Raw genomic sequence first — 20,261 nt, 5'->3', positions numbered from 1 at the left:
AGAAAGATTTTATCTTTTTATGCTTCCAGAAATAACTTTTTCAGTATTAAATTTCTTACAGAAGAAAAGATCTTTATTATTCTCATGGATTAATGTCATGATATCCCATTGTTTCAGTGACTCTTTAGTGAAAGGAAAACGCACTATTACAAGATTTCTTCCTGGGTGGCCATTCTTTATTTGGCCTGTCAGATTTTGTTTTGAGTTCTGGTGGGTCTTTTTTCCCTTAGATGGACTTGAAAGAACTTGCTCTCCATTCTACCTGTTTTTATTAAAATTCCTAGATATAAAGTATAAATACCTTTAATAACAGCATCAGACTTTGCTTATCATAGAATGTCCCCTAACTCTGGTACAGAAAAGCAATCATAAAGTTAAGATAACATGAGTCAATTGGTTATGTTGACAAAACTGGTGGCGTACAAAAAATTTCCAAAACCTCAGGCCAGTTTCTTCCCTTTATTTCAGGTGCCATTCGAGCACGTAACGGTAGTCTTCAGCACCTTACCTGGCTTGGCTTACAGTGGAATTCGTTGCCTACCCTACCTGCAATTAGAAAGTGGCTAAAACAGCTTTTTCATCATTTGCCCCAGGAAACCTCAAGACTTGAAACAAATGCACCTGAATCAATATGTATTTTAGATCTTGAAGTAAGAAAAGATTTTAGCAAATTAAATATTTTGAGTTTGGTTTAGTTCTTTTCTAACATAATGATTTTTCTTCAAATAAAACAGGTATTTTTACTTGGAGTTATATATACCAGCCACTTACAATTAAAGGAGAAATGTAATTCTCACTACAGCTTCTATCAGCCGCTGTGCTTGCCACTTCCTGTGTGTAAACAGCTGTGTACGGAAAGGCAGAGATCCTGGTGGGATGCAGTTTGTAATCTGGTTCACAGAAAAGCAGTGTAAGTAATCAATCAAAAATTCCTCTGGAAGATAATGCCTAGGTTTTAAATTTAAAAACCTATTTAGTTTAAAAACATACTGCCTAGGGATTTAGCCTAATTCTCATATAAAGATTTAATTTAACTCATGTGATGATTAACATACATGTAACCATTGAACTTTATGTTTATAAATCAATTTTATTAAATAAACCATTTTTAGACCTGGAACTTCAGCAAAATTGCGACTTCTAGTTCAGCATGATATAAATACTCTAAGGGGCCAAGAAAAACATGGTCTTCAACCTGCTCTTCTTGTACATTGGGCAAAATGCCTTCAGAAAACGGTGAGTTCATTTAAGTAAAGTGTGTTTCCAAGAGCATTACCTTGATTTTTAAAAATCATAAACTTTTCACTGAAAGTGTTTAGTTCTAAAAATAGCAGCTTGTTCATATTATGCTAGTGAAATGTATTTTTTTAATCTTCCCACAGAGCAGTTAATATGTAAGCACTTGAAACAGTGTCTGGCACAGTAAATGTTACATAAACATTAACTGTTAAGTTATTGTCCAGCTTGGCACATTTTTTACATGTTAGGTTATATAAGGCTTTGTAGGTAAGGGCATTATAGATCTTCTTAAATATTTGAAATCTGTTCTTGCTGCAAGAATGGGTGCAGATGTTTAATTCTGACCAAATGCTGCGACAGAGCTGCAGAGTTTGGCTATCTAAAAATGTCAACTAAAAGAAAATAGATTGGGCTGCCTCATTAGGTAGTATCGTAAAAAGTGTTAAAAAGTAGGGCCTAGAATATGATCACTGGTATTAATAAGGTGCTTAATATTTGGCAAATTAGGCATATGACTTTTGAGATTCTGTTTTGCTTTGATTTGATATTTTAACCAATTGTTCAGAACATTTATAAGTGAACTTTAGATCTTATCACTTGTGTTTCTTAGGTTTTGTGCTTCTAATTTTCTATTTTAGGGCAGCGGTCTTAATTCTTTTTATGATCAACGGGAATATATAGGCAGAAGTGTTCATTATTGGAAGAAGGTTTTGCCATTGTTGAAGACAATCAAAAAGAAGAGCAGTATTCCTGAACCTACAGACCCTCTGTTTAAACATTTTCATAGTGCTGACATTCAGGTAATGGAGGATCCATTTGTGAATTAGCAAGAGATTTGGATTTCTGGTTTATAAACAAAGAAATGGAGGTATGAATTCTTAAATGAATTGCTTGCCTATTTAGTGGTAGTCCTGTTTTCTGAATCCACTAGCAGTCACAGTAAAACATGGCAGAAAAGAGTACTCAGATGTTACTCTCACTAGATCATATAAAATTTTTGGGAAATCATTTAGGTTTGCTATTTTGGGTAGAAACAGTTGACTCAAAATTACTAATTGTGTTTAGACATCTGAAATTGGTGAATATGAAGAAGAAGCACATATAACATTTGCTATCTTGGACGCAGTTAATGGAAATATAGACGATGCTATGACTGCTTTTGAATCTATAAAGAATGTTGTTTCTTACTGGAATCTTGCACTGGTAAGTAGATGTACTTGACTTAAAAATTTTTTGCTTTAAAGGCCTAATTGTTTCATGAAAGCATTTTTTGTATAGATTTTTCACAGAAAGGCAGAAGACATTGAAAATGATGCCCTTTCTCCTGAAGAGCAAGAAGAATGCAAAAACTATCTGAGAAAGACCAGGGACTACCTAATAAAGATTTTAGATGACAGTGATTCAAATCTTTCAGTGGCCAAGAAAGTAAGTTGTAGGTTGTTTGTACTTTTTTATTGATAACTGAGTGATAAGTATTTTTGTCTTGGTGTTATATTTTGGTAATTTCAGAAGTGCTCACTAATGCCTGGTTATTAATGCACAGAAGGCGTGTGTGTGTGTATAAATGTTTAATTAGCACTGCTTTGGGGTAGGTTTGGTGTTTCTTTTCTGAGTCTTAACCATTTGATTTATACTCTCACAAAAATATTCTTTGGGGATTTAGAAGAGGTTTTTTAAGGCAAGACATTTATTTTTGTTATCTTGGCAATGTAAGCAAAGCAAATACTGCCATCTGAGGAGTAGTTCTAATGAATTTGGCAGTTAAACATTTTACTGAAATTAAAAGTAGTTGCTGACAACTTCAGAGCATTTCTTCTCATCTTCATCATCTGCTATGGACTGTCTTCTTTCCAGCTATCCAGTTTGAGACTGTCATGATGGTATTAACTTCAGTTATATTCAGCCTTCCAAGATTTTGTTGATTAATTTGTGTTGCAGCTCTTTGATTAGGATTTGTGTTGTCTGGTGAATTCTAGCATCTATGTTTCTCTTTCCATTCAAAATCAACTAACAAAAATCAGTAACTTATTTTGTTTGTGTGGAAAATCTTCCCAACTTAACATTCCTCTACCATTATTACGGCTGACCAAAGGAAAAGGGAACAACATAGTCCTTATAGTCAGAAGATGACTCTAAATTGCATAGCAGTTTCATGTGTGTAAAGTATAAAGTGCTTGTTACATAACAATGAGAGAAATGTAAGTAAATTAGTAAGATAAAATCTTTGTATTTATTGCATAGTTCTTTCTTTGGTATTTCTGCAAATTAAGGCTCTTGGTTCTTTTTTTTTTAAGTTACCGGTGTCCCTGGAGTCTGTAAAGGAGATGCTTAATTCCGTCATGCAGGAACTCGATGACTATAGCGAAGGAGGTCCTCTTTATAAAAATGGTTCTTTGCGAAATGCAGATTCAGAAATAAAACATTCTACGCCATCTCCTACGAAATACTCCCTATCACCAAATAAAAGTTACAAGGTCAGTGAGAAACAAGTGAATTACCCATTGTAGAATGTTTCTCTTCTAAATGTTTTAAGTACTGTTTTGTTATTTTTTTTTTAGTATTCTCCCAGAACACCACCTCGATGGGCAGAAGATCAAAATTCTTTACTGAAAATGATCTGTCAACAAGTAGAGGCCATTAAGGTATATCACTTAGTTTCTCTAAATTCTGCCTTATTCAAAATTATTTCCTTGACCACTGTCCTGCTTCTTTCTAAAGCTGTTCAGATGTCCCTTGCCATGCTACTGCAGAACCAGACTAGGTCTTATGTACCTCCATCTTGACACCTGCCAGTTTTGAAATTACTTATGTGTCTGTGTCTTCCTCCAGATTCCCGTTTGTCAAAGATAGAGATGTTTACCCAAACCTTAGCATCATTCCTGGCAAAGAAAAGGGTCTGTTGAACTGAATTAGCGAAATATATCAATCATACCTTGGTCTGTGAGTTCATTTCTCAGACTAAAAAAACTTTACTTAGCTTGAAAATTCAAAATATTTTTAACCTCAGCAGTTACAGCTTTTGGGAAATTTCTATTTGGAAACAGTCCTAGAAGAAGAAAGCAGACATGATGGATCTGTCTCTAACCTCACTTATTATAACTGGTCAGACACTTAGCTCCATATAGAGATATTTGGTAGGTTTCCAAAAGTGATCTTTTGTCTGATACCACTGTAGTTCATTTGGAATAGGACATAGTTTCTTGATAAGTGCCTGTTTTGTATGGAACATTTCCTTAAGTTCTGGGGTTGGGAAAAGTGTTGTTATTTAGTTGTCTCTAAAATGACAGAGCTGATACCTACCCACAGAGCTGCCACTGAAAAGCAGCATGTCTGCTGGTTTGTCTAGGCAGTAGGGTGGTGTCCTGAAAACATTTTTGAAGTAAAATCTGGTTTGAATTCTAGCTATATTATTTTCTGCATCTTTTCTCATTTTAAGGTGTGTTCTAATACTGTTTTTTTAACTGTGTAAGGATTAAGAACTTTAATAAAGTACCTGGAATATATTATTACAAACATAATATATTCTGAGCAAATATTAGTTGTTTTTCCTTTCCTAATGGAGCATTTGAGCCTTCCTGTGAAGGATTAGTAGTATTTGTTACCTCAGATGTACGTAAGGGAATTTGGAATGTTGATTGGTCCAGATGGACTGAAGGGTAAAGGAGTGTGGAAAGGAGATGCTGGAAGGATGTTTGAGGTAATACCATGAGGACTGTGAATGTCAGAAAGTTTAATGTGTGAGTACTTACTGCTTTCAGCAGGGAAGTGTCTTGGCTAGAGCGGAACTTTAGAAAGATTAATTTAGGCAACTGTAGGATGGAAATGGAGATGAGGATGTTTAGGTTACTCGTTTAAGTTAGTGCTAACTAATCTGGAGTGAGTGAATTAGGTAATGCTACTAAGCAAAGAAGGAAGAGGGGCAAATGTGTTATAACAATAATGATCATGTTCTGAAATCACCTGGTACTCAGATCATTCCTGGAATATAGAATCTCTTAAAAGGCATCATCAAGTATTTCAATTTAAAATGTGTAAGTTTGCTTTAGCACTATTTCTGGCATGACATAATTGCTTAAAAATTATTTTTGTTCTTCCAACAGAAAGAAATGCAGGAATTGAAACTAAATAGCAGTAACTCAGCATCCCCACATCGTTGGCCTACAGAAAATTATGGACCAGATTCAGTGCCTGATGGATATCAGGGGTCACAGACTTTTCATGGGGCTCCACTAACAGGTGAGTTGGCAACTGGATAATTCTAGATATTAATAAAATCACTGTATCCCCCCTCCTTTAAATAGGTAACTTGTGAAATCACCCTGTCTTTACACATTTGTTTATATACATGTCTATATATGTCTGCTTACATGTTATTTAAGTTGTATTTGGTATTACTGAGATTTTTTTATAACTCCAGGCAAAAACAAAGTAAGCTTTCTCTAATCCTGTGTATCTGAAGGCTTAGAGAATCCTTTAATGCACATCTCAGAGGAACTGAGTCTGAGGTGGAGGTGTTCTGTAACAATTGATAAATATTAACATATAATTTTGTATCAAGAGATGCCTAATTAGAACTTAAACTTGGAAATTAGTTTGATGGTATACTGAGAGGTATGACATTCATAAGAAATCTTGTTTATTTTGAAATACTGTGGTCAGACATGAAAGGAAGGAGTTTGGAGCTGGACCATTGGATTTCAAAATTATGCTCTATCATATGCCTCTCTGAGCTAGTTTGTTTGAAATGTGGAGATAATATTTGCCTCACATGATTATGGTGAGCATTACACATGTATTAGACATTTACTTATAGTATATAGTAAACACTTAACAAACTAGAAGGTACAAATAGTGCTTCCTGTGGATTGTTTGTGCAAAGTGCTTTATGTATGTAATTTAATTTAATTATAGTCACTGGAGATGTAGGTGCCATTATTAAGCCCAGTTGCGTAGATGAGGAAATGGGTTTGTAGAAAGGCTATGTGACTTATCCATTATTGTACAGCTAGTTACTATTCAGACTCCAGTGGTCTAAATTTAAAGCTACTTGCCAGTATGATACATTACCGGTATGATTCAGGTAGCCAGAAATGATGATAAAAATAAGTTTCTTTTATAGGTAATAGATTCCTAAAATGGTAGCAGGGTATGTGTTTTTCTTACTGGTTTTAACCCACGAAAGATTTAGAATATTGTGACCTAGTTTAGTACATTTGTGTGGTGTTCCACAGGTAACACTCAAGGCAGACCCACTATCCTTTTGTGACAGTGTGACATTTAGAAAAATGCAGGCAAAATCATAGAAAGAAAATATTTGTGAAGTCAGACTTCCTAAATGTCATTAAGTCATAGATAAATATATGTTCAAACATTACTCACTTAAAGACCTTGTGTGCTCTGCAGAGTCTCATATAGAGAGGTTAATTAGGGCCTAGCTAGTGCTGTCTTCTTGGGTCAGTTTCCATTTCTTCTGTGTATGGGCATGAACAGTGTTCTGGTTGTTAGACACAAAAGCATCACGTTGTCTCATTTTACTCTTGAATCGCCCTATGGAAGGCACAGGAGCGGTACATCCTCATTTTACAGCTGAGAGAAAAGGCCCCCAGTGGCTGATTGACAAGGTCACAGAGCAGCTCTGTGGCCCCTAAAGGAGGGGTGTGCCGATCTGCTCCCATTCTGTGTTTCTTAATGAAAGTAAAAATACACTAAGATGGTTTTTAAATAAAATGATTCAAACTGATGATAAGCTTATAGGAAGTATTCAGAAGTACTGAACAATGTAAAGAAAACATAAACTAACAATTACATAGAGTTCGGTTAACATTTTGGAACATTTTCTTCTGGTCCTTTGTGTTTGTATAAGTAAAGAATTCTTTATGAGGTTTTTATCATACTATTAGGTTATAGGTAGATGAGTAAGCCTGTTTTTAAAATAGTACTTTAAGTTCTGAGCATTTTTCTAGTGTTTTTTGAAAATACTATTAATGGTGGAAATACTGCAAATTTAATTCCCTTATTTTTGTTATTTCAAGCTTTTGCTATATAAATAATGCTGTGGACACATTCCTAGGATTGTAGGGTATTTTAAAAATTATTTTGTGTTGGGAAATTGCTTTCCAGAAAAGCTACCCCAGTTTTTACTTATCACCAGTATCTGATCGTGTCCATCGCTTTGCACTCTTGCTTAGTTCCAACTATTATCCACATACAAAAATCTTTGCCGATTTTTAAAAACAAAAGTAGAGTTAGTTTTTATTTTTTATACTTGGCATGATCAATACTTTATAATCTTTTATATTTCCTGAGTTATCTGTTCATTTGGTGCTTTTTTCTATTAGATTTTTTTTAGTAGGTTTATAACAACCGTTCCACCTCCCCTCCCCCAACTATTAAAAGAGTCATTGGTTACTGATAAAATCACCAAATTTCAGACTTTATGATTCTTGGCCCATATCCTTTAGCTTGTTCTATGTTCTATGCATGTTTTCTGCCAGAATATTTCTAAAATAGCCATCTTCACCAGGCAGTTCATTAGTTTTCCAAAATCAGACTTGGGCTTCTTCAGCAATTTTTTATTTTTGTAGTAACTATATATAGAGAAGATAAATAGACTGGCTAGCTTTTTCTAGATCTTTTTCAGGGCTTTCTAGAATCAGTTGTTTAGCATCTCTTGTGTCACAATTTCCATTTCTTCCATGTAAGGCATAAATGGTCTTTAAGTTTTGTTCTCTTGTATAATTTCACAAATCAGATCAAGCAAATGACTGTTGGTAGTTCTGCCATCACCCTGAGTGTCTTATAGTTTTTGGGGTCCTAGTAAAATTCACACAAAACAAATGGAGCGCATGGTTTGGATATCAACATGAGTGTCAGTCATGATGGGCCTTTTTTAAAGTGAAGGGACACATTTTGTGTTACTTGTGAGATGCTTTCCATGAATTTGTCAGGTGATATTTTGACCAGAACATTCTCAGCTTGAGTTTATAAAAGGCCACCTTAATCATTCTGTACATTTTCAAGGCTCACTTCAGAAACATGACCCTGAGGCCAGTAGATGCATTTTGATTCCTTAAATCCTTCCTGTGATTAGTGTATTCCCAATATTTCTGATGTTGAACACAGACTGTGCTTGTCGATCATGCCAATCTTTCTTAGAAAATGGACCAAACACTTTCCTCTTGGCTCCTTTTTTGATGCTTGTTGTATGGCACTTGTTCTTGTTGACCACTGTGGGGCTGCTCTCTTTTTCCTCATGTGTCATATTTAGGGGTTTTTCCTAGTTTGTCATTTGATAATCTTCTTTATGGTATGTGTTGATGTATACAAATTAAAAAAAAAATCTATGTAGTTAAATCTTTCTTTGATTTCTATTGCTTTTGTATTTATAGTTCTTGCCTAGATAGTCTTAACTGTAGATAGACTTTAACAGTGTTTTCTTTCTTTCTTTTTTTTATTTTTTTTTTTAGTTGCAACTACTGGCCCTTCAGTATATTATAGTCAGTCACCAGCATATAATTCCCAGTATCTTCTCAGACCAGCAGCTAATGTTACTCCCACAAAGGTAACAAAGGAATAATTTATACATTTATAAATATCTCCTTTTTAATTGTTCAGGGTTCCTTCAAAGAAATTCAAGAAGTAGTTCAGCATTAAAACTTGTGTCCCACAGATAAAGATTTTAAATTTCTCTCCAGATACAGAAATTATGCTTCTTAGTCACTATCTTTTTTTTGTGTTACAATAAATGTGAACATATAAAATATTTTTTAAATGCGGGTGGTGGTGGTGGTGGGTCCTTGATAATTCTATTTTGGCAGAAATAAAATTAGAATGTCCTTGCCAAACCACTGTGTGGTGTAAATACTTCCAAGCCTGAAGTGGCTATGTAACTTTGGATTAAGACCCAGGATCACAACACTAACCTTTGAAGACAGAGGGCTTAGTGCCTTTAGACCCTAGCTCTTCTGCTCACTGTGACCTTGGGCAAGTTTCTTAACTTCTTTATGTATTAATTGCCTCATATGTAAAATGAGGATAATAATGCCTTATTCATAGGGTTTTTTGAGGATACTAAAATGAGATGATACATGTAAAATACTTAGAACATTGCCCAGTTGGCACATTAATAAATGCTCAATAAATGTTAGTCTTCATCATCATCATCATTATTGTGAACATCATTTGACACATTGTCTAGGAATGAACAATATATTTATGCTATGCATTTATTGTAGGAAAGTTAGTTTCTAAGATGCTGTCATTAGTTAAGGCAGTTTTTGTTGTATGCCAAGAAGGGCTCTAACTGTAAGTATCTCTGTAAGTAATGTTGTCTTCTCTTAATGGTGTGCTCAATGCTCTAATAATATCTTTACCTTATGATACTCATGTTTTGTGAGAATAGTTTTCTGTAGTTTTGTAGGCAACCTACAAAAACATTTAACTTTTTTCTTCTTCTAGGGTCCAGTTTATGGTATGAATAGGCTTCCACCACAGCAGCATATTTATGCCTATTCACAACAGATGCACACACCACCTGTGCAAAGCTCATCTGCTTGTATGTTCTCACAAGAGATGTATGGTCCTCCACTGCGTTTTGAGTCTCCTGCAACAGGAATTCTATCACCCAGGGGTGATGATTACTTTAATTACAACGTTCAGCAGACAAGCACGAACCCACCTTTGCCAGAACCAGGTTATTTCACAAAACCTCCAGTTGCAGCTCATGCTTCAAGATCCGCAGAATCTAAGGTTATAGAATTTGGAAAAACAAACTTTGTTCAGCCAGTACCAGCTGAAGGAATAAGGCCATCTTTGACAGCTCCTACACATGTAACACAGCCAACTCCTTTTAAATTTAACTCAAATTTCAAATCAAATGATGGTGATTTCACATTTTCCTCGCCACAGATTGTGACACAGCCCCCTTCTACTGCTTACAATAATAGTGAAAGCCTGTTAGGTCTCCTGACTTCAGATAAACCTTTGCAAGGAGATGGCTACAGTGGACCAAAAGCTAGCCAAACTGTTGGGCCTCGAAATACATTCAATTTTGGAGGCAAAAATGTGCCTGGAATTTCATTTACCGAAAACATGGGCCCAAGTCAGCAAAAGAATTCTGGTTTTCGTAGAAGTGAGGATATGTTTACTTTTCACAGTCCTGGGAAGTCAGTGTTTGGAGCGCCTGTTCCAGAGCTGGCCAGCAAGAGTCATGAAGCAGATGGGGGCAGCACTCACGGTGATGATGATGATGATGGCCCTCACTTTGAGCCAGTGGTACCTCTTCCTGATAAGATTGAAGTAAAAACTGGTGAAGAGGATGAGGAAGAATTCTTTTGCAATCGTGCAAAATTGTTTCGTTTTGACACAGAATCCAAAGAATGGAAGGAACGTGGAATTGGCAATGTAAAAATACTAAGACATAAAATATCTGGAAAAATTCGCCTTCTAATGAGACGAGAGCAGGTATTGAAAATCTGTGCAAACCATTACATCAGTCCAGATATGAAACTGACACCAAATGCTGGCTCAGACAGGTCTTTTGTTTGGCATGCTCTGGATTATGCAGATGAGTTACCAAAACCAGAGCAACTTGCTGTTAGATTCAAAACACCTGAGGAAGCAGCTCTTTTTAAGTGCAAGTTTGGAGAGGCCCAGGGCATTTTAAAAGCCTTAGGAGCTAATGTAGCCCCAACAACAAACCAGGCTATGAGAATTGTAAAAGAACCCGCAAGTCGTGATAGCAAGGATGTTTGTAAATCTGATGCTGGAAAAGTGAATTTTGAATTTCAAGTTGCAAAGAAAGAAGGGTCTTGGTGGCATTGTAACAGCTGCTCATTAAAGAATGCTGCAACTGCTAAGAAATGTGTATCATGCCAGAATCTAAACCCGTGCACTAAAGAGCTCCCTGGCCCACCATTAGTTGAAACTGTTACTGTTAAAGTTGGCCCAGAAAATACTCCGGATAGATTTGCATCAGTGACTTCAAAGAATGAAGGTCGCTGGGATTGCAGTGTTTGCTTAGTAAGAGATGAACCTACTGTCTCTAGATGTATTGCATGCCAGAATACAAAGTCTGCTACCAAAAGTGAATCTTCATTTGTTCAGCAAGCTTCCTTTAAATTTGGCCAAGGAGATCTGCCTAAGGCTGTTAATAGTGATTTTAGATCCGTCTTTTCTGCAAAGGAAGGACAGTGGGATTGCAGCGCATGCCTGGTACAAAATGAAGGCAGCTCTTCAAAATGTGTTGCTTGTCAGAATCCAAGAAAACAGAGTTTACCTGCTTCTTCTGTTCCAACACCTGCTTCTTTTAAGTTTGGAACTTCAGAGACGAGTAAAACTCCAAAGAGTGGATTTGAGGACCTGTTTGCAAAGAAGGAGGGACAGTGGGATTGCAGCACATGCTTAATACAAAATGAATCAAATGCTACAAAATGTGTTGCTCGTCAGAATCCAGGTGAACCAAGCCTGTCTACTTCTGCCGTTCCAGCACCTGCTTCTTTTAAGTTTGGAACTTCAGAGACAAGCAAGACTACAAAGGGTGGATTTGAAGGTGTTTTCACCAAGAAGGAAGGACAGTGGGATTGCAGTTTTTGCTTAGTGCCCAACCAAGCAAGCGCTGCCATGTGTATTGCCTGTCAGAATCCAAGGAAACAAAATCAGCTTACTTCTGCTGTTTCAGCACCTGCCTCATCAGATACAAGCAAAGCTCCCAAGGGTGAATTTGAAGGAACACTCCCCAAGAAGGAAGGACAGTGGGATTGTAGTGTTTGCTCTGTGCCAAATGAGAGTTCTTCCTTAAAATGTGTGACCTGTGAGGCCTCCAAGCCAACTTACGAACCTACTGCAGAAACTCCTTCAGCTTTCACATTGGGTTCAAAAACTAAGTTAAATGACTCTTCTGGAAGTCAGGTGGAAACAGGATTTAAAAGTAACTTTTCAGAGAAGGCTTTTAAATTTGGCAGTGCAGAGCAAGGATTTAAATTTGGGCATGTGGATCAGGAAGATACATCTTCTTTTACATTTCAGGGTTCTTCTAATACAGACTGTAAGGCAGGAAAAGAAGGATTTAGTTTTTCTATCCCTGTGTCTGCTGATGGGTTCAAATTTGGCATTCAGGAGCCAGGACATGAAGAGAAGAGTGAAAAGGCCCTTGAAAATGACACTGGCCCTCAGGCTCAGGATGTGGGGAGCGAGAAGAGTGGTGCTGGTGTGTTGTTTGGTCAGACTGGGAGCACCTGTACTTTTGCAGATCTTGCAAAATCAACTTCAGGAGAAGGATTTCAGTTTGGGAAAAAAGACCCTAATTTCAAGGGATTTTCAGGTGCTGGAGAGAAATTATTCTCATCACAAAGTGGTAAAATGGCTGATAAAGCTGACACTTCTGCTGATCTTGAGAAAGATGATGATGCCTATAAGACTGAGGACAGTGATGACATCCATTTTGAACCTGTAGTCCAAATGCCTGAAAAAGTGGAACTTGTAACAGGAGAAGAGGATGAAAAAGTTCTTTATTCACAGCGGGTAAAACTATTTAGATTTGATGCTGAGATAAGTCAGTGGAAAGAAAGGGGCTTGGGGAACTTAAAAATTCTCAAAAATGAAGTCAACGGCAAACTGAGAATGCTGATGCGAAGAGAACAGGTACTGAAAGTTTGTGCCAACCATTGGATAACGACTACAATGAACCTGAAGCCTCTCTCTGGGTCAGATAGAGCGTGGATGTGGCTAGCTAGTGACTTTTCTGATGGTGATGCCAAACTAGAGCAGCTGGCAGCAAAATTCAAAACGCCAGAGCTGGCTGAAGAATTCAAGCAGAAATTTGAGGAATGCCAGCGACTTCTATTAGATATACCTCTTCAGACCCCCCATAAACTTGTAGATACTGGCAGAGCTGCCAAGTTAATACAGAGAGCTGAAGAAATGAAGAGTGGACTAAAAGATTTCAAAACGTTCTTGACAAATGATCAAACAAAAGTCACTGATGAAGAGAGTAAGAGTTCAGATGCAGCTGCTGTCTGTGCGTCAGACACAACCTCCAGGCCAAATCCTGAAGGCACTGGACCCACCTTAGAGTGGGACAACTATGATTTAAGGGAGGAAGCTTTGGATAGTAGCATGAGCAGTAGCTCGGTACAGGCTTCTCCACGGGCAAGTAGCCCTGTGAGAAAAAATCTCTTCCGCTTTGGTGAGTCAACAACAGGATTTAACTTCAGTTTTAAATCTGCTTTGAGCCCATCAAAGTCTCCTACCAAGTTGAATCAGAGTGGGACCTCTGTTGGCACTGATGAAGAATCTGATGTTACTCAGGAAGAAGAGAGAGATGGACAGTACTTTGAACCAGTTGTACCTTTACCTGACCTAGTTGAAGTGTCCAGTGGTGAGGAAAATGAACAAGTTGTTTTTAGTCACAGAGCAAAACTCTATAGGTATGCTAAAGATGTTGGTCAGTGGAAAGAAAGAGGCATTGGTGATATAAAGATTTTACAGAATTATGATAATAAGCAAGTTCGCATAGTGATGAGAAGGGATCAGGTATTAAAACTTTGTGCCAATCACAGAATAACTCCAGACATGACTTTGCAAAATATGAAAGGGACAGAGAGAGTGTGGGTGTGGACTGCGTGTGATTTTGCAGATGGAGAAAGAAAAATAGAGCATTTAGCTGTCCGTTTTAAACTTCAGGATGTTGCAGACTCCTTTAAGAAAATATTTGATGAAGCAAAAACAGCCCAAGAAAAAGATTCTTTGATAACCCCAAATGTTTCTCGTTCGACCCCTCCCAGAGAATCACCATGTGGCAAAATGGCTGTAGCTGTATTAGAAGAAACCACAAGAGAGAGGTCAGATTTAATTCAGGGTGATGATGTAGCCCATGCAATTTCAGAAGAGGGAGAAGTGGCTGGTGCATCTGAAACAACAAAAGCAGTGGTTTCTCCTCCAAAGTTTGTGTTTGGCTCAGAGTCTGTTAAAAGCATTTTCAGTAGTGAGAAATCAAAACCATTTGCATTTGGCAACAGTTCAGCTACGGGGTCTTTGTTTGGGTTTAGTTTTAATGCACCTTTGAAAAATAACAACAGTGAAACTAGTCCCGTAGTCCAGAGTAGATCTGAAGGAAAAGTGGAAGCTAATAATTGTGAAGAGTCAAAGAACTCTGATACCAAACAGTCTTCAGATGGCAAAGTGAAAAGTCTCCCTGCTTCTTTACCAAAGGAAGAATCCTCAACTAATTATACATTTAAAACACCAAAAAAGGGTAAGCACTAATTAAGTCTTTAGCTTAAGCAGAATTTTTTTTTAACTTTTAATCTTTTTCTTGATACAGACTCTTTGTAGGATACTACTGTTTTAATAAAAGTTGAATTATAAACATAGTGTTTTGGGAATAGACAAATATTTGTGCAGATTTTTTTCTCCCTAAACCAAATTTACCTGTGAGTGTTCAAAACAGCAACAGAAAGTATGTGTGTAAGTTATTTAGGTGATTTTGATGACTGAAGGATGTTTATATCCTGCTTAAAAATCACAGGAACCTACTACTACAGTACTAAAGTTTAGTGACTCATGTACTTGAATCGTGCATGTTAACTTGAGTCTTTTTTTTCAACAGTGTTCATTCTTTAGTTTCTTCCTATTTTCAGTATATTAAGTATTATTATTCTTCAGTTTATTATCCTGTCACCCAGAAAACATTGTACTGGGATGTTCAAATTTTATATGTGGTATTCTTTCTACTATTAAATGAGTAAGGAGTAAAACAACTAGGGTAAATGAATACATAAGAGCCAAATTGGTATAAATTGAGTAAAGTCATACTTGCAGTGATTCTCATAATGTTCAAAAATTAATTACTCTTTATTTTCTAGGATTTAACTTTAGCCTTTTTAAATCTAATCCAATGGCTTTTTGGACCAGCACCCCTTCCTCACAGCCTGAGAACGAAGGTATAGAGCTAGTATTCTCAGTGTGAGATGGCACCAGTTTTTGTAGCAGCTGGTAGTCCTTAGCAAAGTAACTGTGGCTGCGACCTTAAGTACTTAACACGGTAGTGTGCATGTGAAAGTGCCAATTTTTAGACAACTACCTTTTGACTGGTTGTATGAAACCCTTTAATGCTATTTTGTTATATACTTGGATGTCCTGTTTTTTCACTATCACACAACATTATTTTGAGGTAAATACATGTGGTCTTCACCTTTGGCTGCTTTGTTTTTTGTTAATCTATTATTTTGACTCTGCTCAAAGAAAGCCAACGTTTTATCTAACCTTTATCTCTACCCACTAATTTCTGCTGTCTGCCAGTATCCAAACATTTGATGGCAACAGCATGTATACACGGGGAACAGAGGGTCCCTTTTGGGCTCCCCTCTTTTACGTGGTCTAAAAAATACTGTGTTTGAAAGTAGACCCCATTTCTAACAGCCACCATTATATACCTGGTATGTTACATATGTAGTGCAGATCATTTGTAAAAGCAAGTGTTGGTGCTAGAGTGGAATACTAGGAAGCAGGATCTGTTAAAAGACCTTGAAGAGCAAGGTTAGGTAGATGAACTCACCTTTAGTGTCTAATAACGTATCTTGAGCAGTCCAACTGCGTCATAGGTTGCCAAACAGGTACAATGATACAATGATAGAATGAAAAAACCTTGATTGCTGGGGCTTTCAGGGTTAAAGTATACCAGACATATTACTAGCTAAAGCAGCTCTTAACCTTCATTCTTCAGGGTGGAAATTATGTGAAATTTATCACTCAGTCAGTACTGAGTTTTTCTAAAGGAGGGTAAATGGCACGTTTAACATTGTAAAAGGGTTCAGGTTCTCTAGATCAGCATCCAGTATGACCTGTGTAATTTAAAATTTTCTAATAGCCATTAAAAAATAAAAACAAATAGGTGAAAAAGAAAACAGATGAAACTATTTAACCCAATTTATCTTAAATGCCATTCAACCTCTAGTCAGTATAAAAAATTAATGAGATATTTTGCCTTTTTTTTTTTTTTTTTTTTTTTTACAATACCAAGTCATTAAAGTCCAGTGTGTAATTTACTCCTGCAGCACAACTCAATTTGGTCTAGCCACATTTCAGGTGTCTAGTAGCCTCCTGTGGCTAGGTGCATAGTAAGTTCATGATCTAGCCTGAAATTCTTTATAGACTAGAGCAGATTGTATCAAGACTTCTTTTTTTTCTACTTTTGCCTTTTTTGTTATTTTTTAGCTATAGAAATTGTTTTAGACTCTTAAAGTATTATCCATAAGATCACAGTTTTTATTTAATTTTATCAATTATCATGTTTGGAAATATGCAAAACTAAATGTAACTCTAATCACCCCAATCCTTAGTAATTGTTAACTTTCCTTGTGGGGACTAATCAGGGTTGGCTTTGCACTGGTCTCATATTTTTACTAATCTTTGCTTATCATTTCTCTAATTTGCTTTTAGTTTTGTAAATGCTTGGGTATTTTGCTGAACTGTTGTTTAGTATGCCAGGTATGATTATAGTGGTACTACTTAAATGCCTTTTTAAGTTATAGCCATTAGCATATAGTAGTTCTTTTCAATGAACAGTGAATAAAAGCAGGACTTTCTTTAGTTTTAACTAGAGTCTGTGCTTCCCGAGGGTTTTTGGTAGAACATTAAATCAGGCTTCTAATTCTAAATGATGATTATTATAGAACTCTGTTCATATCTAAGTTTGTGTGTTTTTATCAGTATGCTGTTTTAACTAAAGATAGGTCCAGTGGTTTTACTTTCAGTTAGAGTATTGATGTTAATACTTAAACGCCTTGCCTTTGTCCCTGGTTTTGACTTGTGTTACAGCAAAAGAGAAGAAAATGCCTGCAGATCCTCCCTCAGATGATGATGTTCTTGTCATATATGAGCTGACCCCTACCCCTGAGCAAAAAGCTCTTGCAAGCAAACTTAGACTTCCCCCAACTTTCTTCTGCTATAAGAATAGACCAGATTATGTTAGTGAAGAAGAAGAGGATGGTAAGTCTTATTTTAAAAGCATTCTGTTGATGCTAATGTTAGTAATTGGGGGTATGGGTCAGTTATTTTAAGCCTGCTTCCTAGAACCCTTCACTCCTGTCCTTGAAGGTAGATGCTTTACCCTGAATGTAAACAGTCAGTGGGTGGAATGATCAAAAGAACTGCACTCCTTTATTAAGGTGGTTTTTGGATGATTACCATGAGCAGGCAGGCACTTTGCTCTCAGATAATTGAAAGCAATTATAATTGCCCTTGTCCGTTTGGATGGAAGAGTAATGAGGTAGGCAGGGATCTGAATATGGAAAAGCTTGTGTGCTGTATCAGAATGTTAAGCTGGGAAGTTACATGTTCAGAAAAATTTCAGTAGGACCAACTGGCTCTAGTGGTAGAGGATTGGATTATGGGTCGTGGAGACCAGAAGATGAACTAAATGATAGCTCTAACAAGAGGAAAGCCTAAAGGAAAGATATAACAGTAGGGGAGACATTAGGGATATAGAATTGGCAAAATTGTTTGCTGTTTGGATACAGGGAATAAGGGAAAATGTGAAGTTGGAAATAATTCCTGGATTTCTGGCTTAGGAAAACCCCTGAAATTTAAGTTCTCTTTATTTAATAAAATGAATTATTGTTTAAGATGAAGATTTTGAAACAGCTGTCAAGAAACTTAATGGAAAACTATACCTGGATGACTCAGGAAAATGTCAACCATCAGATGAAAATCTAACAGGTATGTTAAGTTAAAATTACTAAGGGTTAATTAAAATTAATAATCACTAATGTTTTTATAAAATCTTCCATTTAAAAGAATTATTAAAATATCCCAGTCTGACCATTTCTGTAATTAACAGAAGTATGTTAATTAGGTATTATGGCCATGGTGATTTAAAATACTTAAAAATTATATGAAGTGAAAAACACTGTTGCTCTTATGGTCTCGTCTGGGTCTGTAGTCTCTAATCTGTAGATTGTGTTGAGGACCATCCTTAGAGAGAAATGGAGCTTCAACTACTTTTAACTTCATTTGGCTTGTGTTGTACTGGATTTTCAGATGAGAAAGAATGTGTTATTGTTTGGGAAAAGAAACCAACAGTTGAAGAGAAGGCAAGAGCAGATACGTTAAAGCTTCCACCTACATTTTTTTGTGGAGTCTGCAGTGATACTGATGAGGACAATGGAAATGGGGAAGACTTTCAGTCTGAACTTCAGAAGGTTCAGGAAGCTCAAGTAAGAGCATTTCCATTGTTTTTTGTCTGGTGCAGTTGCCTTTGTTGATGTTCTTACTAAAGGGTAATAATGGGTTGCATCTGGCAAATGGATTAGGCATCTAACAGTCAGCTATGGCCAGAGAAGGAGGTTTGATGTACATAGAGGACTGCAGTGGTTCACTCCTATATGTATGATGGGTTGTGGGGGTGGGGATAAGATGACTGTTAGGATTCCTTAAGAATGTCTGCCACAGTACCAAGAATGGTAATAAGTAGTTTGTTTCTCATGCAAGTTAGTTTATTCTAACTAAGGTGGGCAGAGTAGGTAGGAAGTAGCATTTGAAACCAGTTGCTTGGCCTACACCTTGCTTTGTCAGTAATTTCATGATTTGATTACTTTTTTAAGCTCAAATGTAGTGGTAATTTTAATAGCTCTCAACACCTTGGTACCTTAATTTGTATTCCACAGAAGCTAGAGGACAAGGTCCCTGTCTAGTAATGGTTCCTTGCTCCCTACAAGTAATACTCTTTTTTATGGTTAGGTAGTTAAAATAAAAAAGAGTCCTGGGATTAGTTATGAATGCAATGGTTTATTTAAAGGATATGTGGCTGCCCTTGGTCTGATAACACATGGTCCAACACATGGTTTGAGGCTGTTAAGAAATTTACTGTCCTTCATAGTCTATCTGACTCTGAGTAATCCAGCAGGACTGCTTTTTCTAGCCGTCCACCTAGCATGGGCCAGTGAGTCAGTAGGTTTAAGCCAGCAGTGCACAGGTAGCTAACAGCTGTCAGCTGATGCAATGACATCATTTTCTGATTTGTAATGGAATAGATTGATTTGTGGAAGTCTTACCTGAAGCTTTGGCGTTAGTACCCTCACAGTGCTAAATCTAAAGTGTTGAATCACTCAGTAGTTTGCCTGAAGTCACTGCAGCACAGTGTGTAATTTCAGTTCATCTCCTCTAATTGCTCACTACCAGAGGCTTCATCATGCAATATTCATTCAGCAAATAGAGTACAGTTGTATTAATATGTTTGGATTATGAAAATTAAAACAATGTGATTTACATATGGCCCCACTCTTTAATGTGTAAAAACTTAATATTTAACTTACGTATTTAAAATTTATTTTAAAACTGAAACAATTTCATTGCTGATGCTCAAGACCGAATCGTACATCATTTGTTCTTTTCCTGTCTTGTGGTGTCACTATAGTTGATATGCAAGAATTTTGTACCTTTGGTCAGTATTTTGTGAACCATGCTTTTGTAGGTGTTGAAATATCTTGTTTGAGGTGTTATTTTAAAGCCTTCATCATTGTTACAGCTTAAAATCTTTTTGCAAAATATCCTAGAATACTATCATAATGTTCATTGAATATTAATACTAAAGGCTGTCCCAAAATACGTTTGATATGGAAGGAAGGTGTGAGAAATCACTATAAAGGTTGAAAAAAATACAACAAATTGTAAATTTTGGAGGACAGCACCCTTCGATACACAGAGATGAGACAGAAAAACCATTAAAGCTGAAGTATGTTGTACTCGTTAATTTATACCCTCTTAAAATGCATTGTCTCTCTGTTGTATTTAATTTAATTCATCTTGTATTATGAAAAGGTTTTCAGATATGTATCCCTTTCATAAAATGCCTAAGTATACTGTATATACTGTATTTATAAGCATGTACTCTGAGCTAGCACTGTGCTGAAGATTGGGGATCTGTTATTGAACAGAACAGAAGTAATTTGGTATGTCTGCATGGAGTTTTCCATTCAGGGAAGGGGAGGATGTATTATGAGCTGAATTAAAAAATACCCCCCTCC

General features: G+C 36.6%; 1 protein-coding gene across 8 annotated transcripts in view; it reads left to right on the top strand.

Annotated features, from left to right (window-relative positions):
* RGPD4 (RANBP2 like and GRIP domain containing 4) overlaps window positions 1-20,261 on the top strand; it is a 78,489-nt gene that overhangs the window by 40,884 nt on the left and 17,344 nt on the right. For 3 of the 8 annotated variants that reach the window (XM_037015404.2, XM_037015406.2, XM_037015407.2), the window contains exons 10-24: window positions 469-650; window positions 735-910; window positions 1,113-1,236; window positions 1,878-2,039; window positions 2,305-2,442; window positions 2,518-2,664; window positions 3,534-3,713; window positions 3,798-3,881; window positions 5,340-5,475; window positions 8,706-8,800; window positions 9,697-14,491; window positions 15,102-15,179; window positions 17,056-17,226; window positions 17,863-17,955; window positions 18,277-18,452. In XM_037015404.2, the coding sequence (XP_036871299.2) occupies window positions 469-650; window positions 735-910; window positions 1,113-1,236; window positions 1,878-2,039; window positions 2,305-2,442; window positions 2,518-2,664; window positions 3,534-3,713; window positions 3,798-3,881; window positions 5,340-5,475; window positions 8,706-8,800; window positions 9,697-14,491; window positions 15,102-15,179; window positions 17,056-17,226; window positions 17,863-17,955; window positions 18,277-18,452 (6,737 nt within the window). Of the gene's footprint in view, window positions 1-468; window positions 651-734; window positions 911-1,112; window positions 1,237-1,877; window positions 2,040-2,304; window positions 2,443-2,517; window positions 2,665-3,533; window positions 3,714-3,797; window positions 3,882-5,339; window positions 5,476-8,705; window positions 8,801-9,696; window positions 14,492-15,101; window positions 15,180-17,055; window positions 17,227-17,862; window positions 17,956-18,276; window positions 18,453-20,261 lie in introns of those variants that run through there. The other 5 variants (XM_037015405.2, XM_073238709.1, XM_073238712.1 and 2 more) reach the window with 5 other exon arrangements.

The sequence above is a fragment of the Manis javanica genome, chromosome 1 (genome assembly GCF_040802235.1).
Source record: "Manis javanica isolate MJ-LG chromosome 1, MJ_LKY, whole genome shotgun sequence".
NCBI lineage: Eukaryota > Metazoa > Chordata > Mammalia > Pholidota > Manidae > Manis > Manis javanica.
This window is presented reverse-complemented; position numbering and strand designations above follow the sequence as displayed.